Below are 12,319 nucleotides of genomic sequence, written 5' to 3'. Positions count from 1 at the left end.
TTGGTCCCCTGTCACACCAATAGAACCCCCCCCCCTCCCCTCCACCCGCTACTCTGAAGAAATGATGAGAGCCATTTTGATGAGAATGGGGAGGGTCAAATGGCATCCAATTAAAACTGTGAGCAGGAGGAGGCTGAGTAGAGGGCTGTGTGTGGGGCGGGGGGGTGGGGGGGGGACGACGACAGTCTTGACTTCTGGCTACGCTTCATACAAGAGCGGCCAAGCCTTTCACTGAGTCTGAGAATGCAATCACTCTGCCAATATCACTGTTTGGATAACCACAACCAGTTCACCCTTTTCCTCTTCATTGGGTTTGACATTCTGTGTTTGTGTTGTGATGCTTTGCCATCTAATCTCCTGCCTCTGCTCAACAGGTGTCCCTAGGTAAAGAGCAGCTCAAACTCGTTGGCCTCAGTAAAATAAACCCAAACTCTCCCTTTGCAGAGGCCCTTTGAGAAGGCATATCCACTCGTTGGCACCATGGGGTTGTCTCAGATCCTGCTGTGGAACACAGAAGGCTGAAGAGAAAGGAAAATAGAAAGAGCTGGGAGAGTAAGGGCCAGGTGGAAGGGAGAGAAAAAAGGAGAGATAATTGACAATGTAGAGGGTATAATGAGTTGATTGGTCAGGAAGAATGTACAGCATATGCCAGGAGGTTATTCAGAGAGGGAGGTGTGTTAGACTTTAGCCCATGTGCACTGGAGATGGGAGACATAAATAGCGCTTTCATTCATTAAGGTCCATGAAATTCAAATTCACAGCTTCAAACACACAAACACTCCAAAATACTTTAACAAATGGACACACATGCATACACGGACACACACACACACACACACACACACACACACACACACACACACACACACACACACACACACACACACACACACACACACACACACCATTTGCAAAACAAATTAAAGGCAATGAAGCCATTATCTCCCAGAAACAACTCTAATGACTAATGGATGCGTATTGGGTTGCTGTGCGGTTGCACTCAGCTGTGTACGTCAGGCCTTGGAATCTCTGGCAGTGTGTAATTAATGACTGCATTTACCTCTCTGTGATTAAGTGTCCTACAGGTGACAGGCCCCCGAAGCTCAAAACATGGCCTCTCTCTCTCCCCGTTTCTCTCCTCTGCTCTCCCTAATGCTCTTACTGTTTATACATTGTTCCCGTCTGTTACACCCCTGCTCTCTCTCTCTCTCTCTCTCTCTCTCTCTCTCTTTTTTTTACTCACCACCTCCACTCCCTTTATCATAACTTATTTTTTTATCTGCCTCTCTCGCTCTGTTTGAAACATCCTCCCTTGTATGCTTTGATCATCTAATAAAGAGTTGGATCTGAATCTGTTAGACTAATTGGACTAGCCTAGACGAGAGCATCCTAAGAAGTCTACCCACACCAGGGCCGAGGAGGGAAAGGTGGTGTGGTGGGGAGGGGGGGAGGTAACTCTGTGTCCAGGTGATACCATGCCCTGTGTCGAGGCCACTAAAGGGGAGGGGGTGGGGGGTGGCAGGGGGAGGTGGGCCAAATGCCTCCCTGTTGCTAGGGGATGTCTTCACTTAGTTTGTGTTGCTAGGCTGCCAATTCCCCCGTGCTAAGTGGAAACGTTTTCCCTTCTCCTCCGTCCAGGCACCCCATCTCTCCCTCCCTCCTTCCTTCCTTTCTCAACCATCTCTCCCTCCCTCCTTCCTTTCTCAACCAAAATAACTTTACCAACCATCTGTCACTATGCTCACAGGTCTACTGTTGCTAAGGAACTAGTCTGAGACACACATACATCACTATATGTATCTCCATCCCTATTTATATCTTGATACATGGTGGGAGTCATGATATAGGCAGTATTTATTAACACACTGACACCCGTGTTGAGTTCTATTTTTCTTTGATGTTTGTGGTATCATTAACTTGTAGGCCATTGGCTTTAAATATACACTCACCGAACACTTTATTAGGAACACCTGTACACCTTCTCATGGTTGAGGTGGTGTAATAGTGTGGGGAATGTTTTCTTGGCACACTTTGGTTCCGTTAGTACCAATCAATCATGGCTTGAATGCCACAGCCTATTTGAGTGTTGTTGCTGACCATGTACATCCCTTCATGGCCACAATTTACCCATCTTCTAATGGCTACTTCCAGCATGATAATGCACCGTGTCACAAAGCAAAAGTCGTCTCAAACTGGTTTCATGAACATGACAATGAGTTCAGTGTTCTTCAGTGGCCTTCCCAGTCACCGGATCTGAATCCAACAGAACACCTTTGGGATGTGGTAGAACGGGAGATTCACAGCTTGAAAGTGCACCTGAAAAATCTGGAGGAATTGCGTGATGCAATCATGTCATCATGGACCCGAATCTCAAAGGAATGTTTCCAACATCTTGTAATCAATGCCACGAAGAATTGAGGCTGTTTTGAGAGCAAAAGGAGGCCCTACCCAGTATTAGTATAGTGTTCCTAATAAAGGGAGGCCCTACCCAGTATTAGTATAGTGTTCCTAATAAGGGGAGGCCCTACCCAGTATTAGTATAGTGTTCCTAATAAAGGGAGGCCCTACCCAGTATTAGTATAGTGTTAATAAAGTGCTAAATGAGTGTAGATGAGTGTAGATGTAGCGCTTCTCAGAAAGTATGTGGTTTTATACTGTTATATAAGACTACATACTACCATGCAGGTGAGTGACAGAAAAGTTTTGAGTGGACTTTGTTGTGTTAAGAACAACTCAACAACGAAGTATTTGTACACTATAAGACGACTGAAAAGAGAATAAACTTCATTCAAGAATTTCCCCACTTTGATTTTGAAATCAAAGTATTTCTGTGCTTTGAAGTATGCAGTCTTTGACTTGCAGTCTTTGTGTGGGCTGCTAGTGTCTCATAAATAGGCAAATGTGTTTTTCTTTTTTTGTCACAAAGACAAATTCATGTATTTACAAAGGAATCAAGTCTGTGTTGCTCTGCATAATCAGATATACAATAAAAATGAATGAACAAAATTACATTTGCACAGCACTAGTTTACATATAGACAAATCCAAGAGCTAAATTAAAAAGCTAATAAGATTATTCTAGCTTGTTGGACACCAAACACTTTTTTGGTCTTCTGCTATCACGGTGATAAATGAACTGAAACTGACCACCTAGAAACCTAATTAAAGGTGTTTGTGTAACGAGTTAATCATTGTTTGTACACACGCTTGTCAGTCAGTGGTTGAAAGCCGCTTAGCCAGACATAAGGAGCATCCCAAATTGAATTTCACAGCCTGTGTTTTGAAGACAAACAGAGGCTTAGGGCTGAAACTTTGAGCGAGAATTCTCTCACATTTTCTGAGGGAGTATTTGAAATGCATTCAGGTGTGGTACACCTGTTGAAGCCATTCTTACCTATATGATACTGTGTAGGCAATGTAACAAGAATACTAACTATATTAATACAATGAAGGCTATGTAACATAAATACTAATACTAACCATGTCGATTTATGAATTCCTTCCATGAATACAGCCTTGATTGATTGTGTGGGGGATAATAGTAATAGAGTCAGAGAGATACAGCAGATCATCATGCAAAAAGACTCATTTCCATTTCCCTATGTAATGGGCAATAAAGTGCTCTTTCTTCATGAGATGAATACCATCATGAGCACAATAACTTCTAGGGGGTCCCTGTGAGAGGTCCCCAGTGTGTTACAGTAATAGCGACTTCATGTGCACAATAATCTTGTCGTTAAAAGCCAAAATGGGAAGAGAAAATGTCCTTCCTTACAATGAATAGAATCATGAGCTTTTTATGTGAGAAGACTGTTTCAGATGAAGTGTCTATCACACATGCATTATCTATTTTATTAGTAGAGTCAGTGATCCTCTCATAGCACTTTATCTAGAGGTGCTGCACGGGCTTTATGTTCGTCAGGGGGTTGGCTCCCTTGGCAGCTGCAATGGCTATAGACTGAGCACTTGAGATAAACTGATATTTGAATAACCCATTTTAATAAATCAGAGAGCGCCTGCTCCCCAGTGAGGTAATCTCTAGGAAAATAACACCAGCTATGAACCACAGAGGAACAAAAATAGATTTCTCTGAAAAGTTTGCCAAGGTTTCTGAGTATTATAAAGTCAAATCAAACTTTATTTATATATCCTATTTCGTACACAGATGCAATGCGCTTCACAGAAAAAAAAACAAAAAAAAAACATTACATCACATTCTATTTCTCTATCTCTCAATTAGAAGTTCTCCATCTCTCCCTCACTCCTACTCTCATAAGGACATTCTGTTGAGCACAGTAGCCTATACTGTACATTGGGCCCCTTGCTTGGCTCTCATATTTGGCCATTTCACTGTGCCACTGTAGTCAATAGGTTTGCAAGTCAAAGAGTAATTCAGCGTAAAGTAATATTAACTTTATAGCCTACCGTTTCCTCAATTGTTATCAACCATTGCAACTACCACTCACACTCATAATCGACATCAGAATTCTGCTAATATTAAATCAGTATTGCCTTTATTGTTTATTAACTTTCTTTAATAATACGATTACATGCGTAGCCCACTCTCGCTTCAAGTCGATGAGAGCTGCGTGCGCCAATACTCTCCGCACCCACCTCCCCTCGAGGAAATTTGATGGTGTGGTCCACGGGGACCTCATCGTCGCCTTGGAACGCACCAGAGACTTGGCACAAAAGCGCACACGCGAGCAGAGGTGCAGTCTCACATTACACCAGAAGAAGACACGATCTACACTTTATTCGATATGTCCAAGGGGATCCACTTGAAGTCTGAATTACGTAGAAGTTGTGCTCAGTTCATTACTTTTACTTACCGGTGCGAGACTGACGGGACTGAATAGGGAGTCTGAATTAGTCGTTATAGTTTTAAGGTAGGCTATAACGCATAGACAAACAACTTTCACCGATGGTTCCGTTTATGCTCATGGCGGTATTCTAAAACAGTATTTTTTCCATTCTTTAATTTGTTTTCTTGTTTTCTTCTTAGACGCATACCGCAAAGTGCAACTTCGACACGGGATTTTATCGTGAGGTGAGTGTGTCTGGTGGAACCGTGCGCCCTATCCATAGCGCTCTTTGACAACCTTGGAGACATGAACGGCTCCTTCTTCGACCAAGCTGTCCTGACCCAGGGCACGCTGTTCAACAGGAGCCAAGCTCTCGCCGGGACTCTGGTGAACTGCTGTAACGGGACCGACGTGGCAACCAGTGACGGTGGCTCGCTGGTCCTGCCACCGGACGAGCGCAAACTCTTCATCATGCGCGTCGTACAGATCGCTGTTCTGTGCGTGCTGTCGCTCACCGTCATGTTCGGTATATTCTTCCTCGGCTGCAACCTCATGATCAAATCTGAGAGTATGATTAACTTTCTGGTGAAGGACCGTAGACCTTCCAAAGACGTGGAAGCGGTCATGATCGGACTCAGCTAGCTGCTGTGATGGGGAGGGGTGTGCAGCGCGGACCGTAACCTCACCATGCACCTGTCCGAGGCGCTCTGTCTCTCGGTGCGACATTATGATATGCAAAGCGTTTAATTTCCTTACTAAAAAAAACCATTGCCAACAAAGACTTTGATTGCATCAAACGACCAATCTCTCACATAAAAAAGTTTGTGCGCAAAGAACCAGCAATGTATAATTGTTTACATGTAGGCCTAGCCTATAAGCTGTTGATCTGTATCGTTGGAGAGAAAATGGTTCTGTTTGCCAACTTGAACAAAGTAACGGAATGGTATGATAAAAGAAAATGTTTACACGTTGTTACCTCAGTCTAATTGCAAATGTTGATTGTAGCCTAACATCACATACTCGTCAGTCTAACGCATGATAGTGACTTGTTCCATTCCAGTTCTGACAGCGTACATTGTGGACGTGGGTATTCTCTGAAAAGTATCTTTTTATTGGTCCAGTTTCATGGTTGCATGTCGGGCAAAAACACTCAAGGTGCGGGGTTTTTGCACGTTTATTAATTAACCCCATTACTGCTTTACCGAGAGTTTGTCCCGGTCAGCATGCACGCTGCTTGGTTTGTACGTGATCATTGGACCTACTGTTTTTTCACTTTTTGAAATCACTGACGCTGCATGATTTTGGTACCAAGATGAGGCTTGAATGAAAAGTGTAGCATGCTACGAATAAAAGTGAATTTGTCATATTCTCCCTAAGTGTCATCTGTTGTAGATTAAGACACGTCCATATGGTAACCGATAATACAACCACAAAGCGTATTGCGTATCTGCGTAATTTTCAAGTGACAAAAATATATATCTAGTCAATAATCTCTTTAAAAATGGCTAAATTCATATAAATTATATTTAATATTTAGTATCCACTATTTGTATATTTGAGATGTAAATTAGAATAGGCTTAACATAGAATAAGATATTCGGCTACTATAACCAATCAATAATGACGGTATTATTATAATTATCATTATTATTATCGTATACAAACGTATTATTATTAATAATAACTATTAATTATTTCATCTGATTTACTGAGCGAGTGAATGGTCACCAGATGGAATCATGAAACATCTGCAGCAAGAATGTAAAAGTCGTTGAAGCAACTTTCATTTGAGTTCAGCAAGTGTCATTTCATAGCGCAGATCTGCATTTGCCTAAAGAAACTCTTTAAAAATGGATGACGCGCCGCTAATGCACTCACTGTTTCTCACATTCCCATCTTGGAGACTTTGTAGCTGCCTCGTGGCTCACATCATAGATGCTTGAATAAATGTTGCGTTCAAACACACAATATAACCATAGGGATGTGGTGAACAAACCATTGACACCATAACAATACACGACTTGGCCAAGTGAAGACCTACAGTATTCTTACCACCATAGAAATATATTGCCTTAACACAGCTAATCAAAACACATATCTTCATGACAATAAAGATGTAGGACAATAAAAGCCTTTATAGAAAACCTAAATGTAATTCACCAATTCAATTATTGGTCACCAACCGCCTCTGTGTGCAATATATCATCAATGGTACAAACACAAAGCTGATTTCGTAGTCCTCCAGTGAAACAGAGACATTGTCCTCTGAATGAAAGTGTTGTACTTGCAAATACCGCATACACTGTGTACTCTCATGCAGTGGTGAGATGCAGTGGATGAGAGCCCAACCTCAGCTGGACTGGTCTGAGACCATATTGGGTTCACCAGATCTCTCTAAGCTGTGGCTGACCTCAATTAAGAACCCTTTACTGGACCCTTACCGGCTTTGATCCAGTGTTTCTTCACTTTCCCTCAAAATGGGAACAATCTTAGTGTGTATGTGTGTGCATGCGTGTGTGTGTGCGTGTGTGTGTGTGTGTGTGTGTGTGTGTGTGTGTGTGTGTGTGTAAAAAAAGAAAAGGAAAAAAAGACTGAAAATGCTGAAAGAAGTCTCATGCTGGCTTATATGGGACTACAGCTGAGAAAAACAGCCTGTCGCAGCACTTTGAGATATACATATATATATTTATATACATCCCCCTTTTCTTTTTGACTGTCTTTGCTGGCTCTGAACGACATATAACCCCAAATACCCCCCTTTCAGGACATAAACCTCACTCTAATCCCAAAAGACACTCATTTTATATCTATAGTTCTTTTCTTTTATTAAATTCCATAAAGTTCTCACTGCATGTCATAGATACCCAAGTGTATTCAAAGTTTCTGTATGTAGAAATCTATTCCCTCTCCCCGTTATCCATCTCCCCTCATCTCTACGTCCCCATCTCAGCTCTCCCATCTCTCCCCTCTCTCTTACTTGCTACTCAGAAGCAACTAATGTTATAACTCAATGTTAGCGCACACACACACACACACACACACACACACACACACACACACACACACACACACACACACACACACACACACACACACACACACACACAAGCTATTATCTCATAGGTTGAATTGCATCTAACCTATTGTACTGTATTATATCTATTATAGGCCATAAAGTCTTAATGAAGTGATACAAAAATAATATGCCACACAATGCTGCTGGAACACTGAAGATTTGCATCTGTTGACATGGTGACCACACACCCTCTGACTTGGTGCTGTCTTTTTGTGTAGAGGGACACCTTTTGATCATTGGCTACCATCGTTTGTAAGCCTCAACAGTTGAGTTGTTGATGTTTTTTTCCCCCCAAGGCCTCTCTCATATTGAGATAAAAAACACTGCGCTGTTCTGATAAACAGTCGTGATATGCAGGTGAATGCTGCTTATTGTAAGAGCTAGCAAGCCAGCATACGGTCTATATTTAGAAAAGAAAAAGCCGTTCAGTTCTTAACTCATTAAATGAGACCCGAGTCTGACTTGGAGAGGAGGGGAGGGAGGGAGAGTCCAGCACACGGCTGTGTTTGAAGGAAAACAACATCACTAACATGAACAGACTACTGTACAGCAGAAGAGATGTAAAGGACAGCAAACCACAGCAGGAAAAAAAAGGTTTGGTACAACACACACAGTTTTTGCAGTGATACGTCATAGAGGCAGTGGGTTTTAATTGGAACTGTCATATCTGAAGTCCTAAATGAAGATTAAGGATTTTAAAGAATGACATGCTTGATTGTGCAAATTACTCGATGAAGGATTGATTGATTGCATGACAAGGGTAAATTAGATATGCAAATAAGATGATGAGGTGTTGGATAAAGAGGCGATCAAGTCTAAATGGTTAATTAAGAGGAGTGATGTTCATTTAGATTGTTAGGAACATAGCCATGGCATGTTTTCATGCAGTTACACAGTACAAGAATGACACATGTTAACCTTTCACCCCAGAGGGAAATATGCTTCATTGTGCAGCTATGCTGTACCGCTTGGACCACACCATAGAGCTATATTAGCTTGTCAAGCAACGTCATGAGTGACCTTTTACAACAGAAACCGCAGAGAATATAATGAACTGAACATAGAAAACATGACAGAAATAATGATGATTAAGCCAGCATTGGCATTCAACACTTACTGCAATAAAACGTCAAGATAACCCATCCGAGAAACTTTGTCCTGGATGAAACTTTTATATTATAATATAAAGGTCTCTTGTGGAGTTGAATGCGTCTAGGAATGGTTTTGAGTATCAGAGTTTTACACAACACCTATTTGTCAGGGAGAGAAGATGCCAACCATTGACAAAAAACAACTATCTTTTCCTATTGGCATTTTGCGCGGAGAGTGATGCACAATAGCGTCGTTTTCGGTGCCTCACTAGAAACGGCCTCACTAGAATTGAAGTGGCCTTTCTCAACCCGATTCAATTCATTTCTAATGGGATGTGTTGTACTCAAGGGGAGACAGCAGAGACAGTGTGATGACACTACACACAATAGAGATGTGGAATGGAAAAAAATCCCTATCTCAACCCCCCACCCAGCCCCACCGCATTCTGATTTTCCACAGGTATTGTGCTGCATTAAATTCAGCAGGGGACCAGTGCCCCTGCATTTGGCCTCATGAAAATTTAAACAAATCTATTGAGTACAGGCAAACAAAACAAAACAACAGACAGCAAAGCTGCCTCACTGTCCCTGGCTGCCTACTGTGAGGTTGGTGGTCATTTATTTACACCTTTTTCCTTCTCATGAAATACACAAACACACACACACACACACACACACACACACACACACACACACACACACACACACACACAATTCACACATTCAGGTCGTTCAAGTAAAAAAATCACACACTGACACAAACTCACACACTGACACCTGTTTCACAGATACTTTCACTGACTTATTCCCGAAGTGAGTAGCGATGGTTTGGCCTGTGGAATGTCATACTCTGGTAATGATGGCTTTAGACATACAGCCATGCTGTCAAGTAGGAACTGTGTGTATTCTTCCCCGGGTAAAGTGCCGTTACCTACCGAGTCCTGAGCGTTAACTGTCGGCATGTCATTGTGTCATCCTCCTCATTCCCCTTCCCTCCCTCTTCTCTGTCTCTACCTTTTCTCTGCTATTATTATCTCTCAGACTCCATCAGCCAACCACACCCCTTAATTCACGCACTGCACACAAATGTAGCAAATTGATATCATTTAGCTGTTGAGTGTTCCAGGACAACTTGTGAAGCCCTTGACAATTATGGAGACAAATGCTTTTGGAGCTTGGTTTAGACAACACTTTTTTTTGCTAGCGAGGGTGGAAAAGGGGGAATTCATCTATTAATTAATTTGTTTATCTTTTACCATTATATACCTCAGACATGTTGAATAAAGGGCCCTCTAAAAATATAGCTATTCATATTGAGTTTCTATACAGGTGATGGTAAACTTACAGTGAAGTTCAACAATCTAATAGGCAGAAGAATATGTGATTTACTCTGTGACTCAAACTCTCATATTGAGGTTGACAGCCCCTCATCCCCTTTTTAAGATAACATATAGGATTCTAAATCAAATGTATCTTATGATACTGTAACCAAATGGAAGTTTGAGATTGAGTATAATTTTACTGAAGATCATTGTCTGCACAGCCCTTTGGCAGTGGACCAAAATCAAATTCCCAAGAAGAATGGGCAGTCATGGACCGCATTGACCCATCTTTCATCTTTGTTTCTGTATTTAGCCCAGGATCATGTCCAGGTCAACACTGAGTCTGGAGGAGCGCAAACACACTCTCAGCCAGCGTCTCTCAACTCCAGTCCTCAGGACACAGGAGACATTTTTGTTATTTCCCATTTCTCCACCGGATTCAACAAATCAGCTACAGTAGGTAGTCATCAAGCCCTTGATGAGTTGAATCAGGTGTGTTCAGTTAGCGCAGGGCACCCAAAAAACGGATAAAGAACTGTGGGTCCCCAGAACTGGAGCTGACTTCTATGCTGGTTTATTGCATTCAAATGAGCTCAAAAAGAAATGGTTGCTTTGTAGGATAAAAGCGCATGATGGCAAACACTTTAGCTCTGCCACAATCACTGCAAATAGAGAACGGATATCGCTATTATCATGGGACTGGTCATGTTGATAAAAAACATAAAACAAACAACAATATTAGAAGGGAGCTTAGAAATTCAAAGGGGCTGTCTGAGAAAATTTACATGAAAGTGTCTGTTTGACCCCTCCACCCAAAGAGGACTGTGAGTTGCCGGCCATTGATTTCCATTGACAATCATCTATAATGAGCTCACCAAAGTACACCAGGGGACGAGGGGTAAACAGTGGGCAGGAACAGTACACTCAGGGGGTGGAAGTGGGGCTTGTCAGCCCTCCCCACTCGTCCCAAAAGACCAAATTCAAGTTAATTGGTGTCTGTGGCTAACTCAGTAATTTTGCATTAACGAGATCATTGTGTGTATGGAGATGTGTTAATTAGCATGAATCGGTGGTGGGCACACCACAGACAACTTATCTAACCCCCCCCACCCCACCCCCCTACCGACACACACACACACACACACACACACAGACACACACACACACACACATGCTGCTACCACCACAGAGGGGGAGACATGCCTGTCAGTCATCCATTCTCCTCAGGGTGCAGGAGAGAACGAGAGGGGAAACGTGTATTCATGACCTTATCTCCCTCTCTTTCTCTCTCTCTCTTTTTCTCTAAAGTATTCCCTTCCAGTAATTCAAAAGGTATATGTCAGATGGGCTCAGAAAGAAAGAAGAATACAAAACTCAGGTCTGTCCATGTCCCTGCACCGCTATCTCTCTGTCTCTGTCTCTGTCTCTGTCTCTCTCTCTCTCTCATGTCTCACTCCATTTTATTCTTTCTCACCGACAATGGGCACTGTGTTCAAAAAGACAGAAGCCTGGTGCTCACAGGGGGTATAGATGACTTGGGTTGGATCCTTGCTCTAGGGCAGAACCATTTGGACTGTAACAGTGGCTTTAATAGAGTCAGAACAGCCAGACACTGTACAATGAGCTACACCAGACCCAACAGTACTGAAGACAGACACCATATGCCCATGCCTTTAGAAACAGATGAATCTGACAAACTCTCTTCGTCATTCATAGCTGAGTGCATTTAGATGTTAAACAATTCTTAAGAGCTGTGTATGCGTGCGTGCGTGCACTAACATGCCTCCCTGCCTGCCTGTGTGTGTGTGTGAGAGAGAGCGATTTAGTGCATGCTCCAAAATAGCACTAATCATAACTGTAAATAAATGTAGCATTCTGTTTGCTGAAGTTCTAACAGCAATTCCCATCGATACGGAACACACATACTGTCACTGCCACCACCACTATACTATCACCACCACCACCACCTAAAGGCTGCAAGAGCAGGGTAGGGTTGCCATAGGAACTGAGAAAGGTAATGGCCATG

General features: G+C 42.4%; 1 protein-coding gene across 1 annotated transcript; it reads left to right on the top strand.

Moving 5' to 3' along the window:
- Positions 1-5,110: 5,110 nt before the first annotated feature.
- On the top strand, positions 5,111-5,446 carry rprml (reprimo-like; the record flags this gene model as incomplete). The annotated part of the gene is made up of 1 exon (XM_083676568.1): positions 5,111-5,446. The coding sequence occupies one exon, from the start codon at positions 5,111-5,113 to the stop codon at positions 5,444-5,446; it is 336 nt and encodes a 111-aa protein (XP_083532694.1).
- Positions 5,447-12,319: the final 6,873 nt, after the last annotated feature.

The sequence above is a fragment of the Argentina silus genome (genome assembly GCF_951799395.1).
Source record: "Argentina silus genome assembly, chromosome: 9".
Lineage (NCBI taxonomy): Eukaryota > Metazoa > Chordata > Actinopteri > Argentiniformes > Argentinidae > Argentina > Argentina silus.
This window is presented reverse-complemented; position numbering and strand designations above follow the sequence as displayed.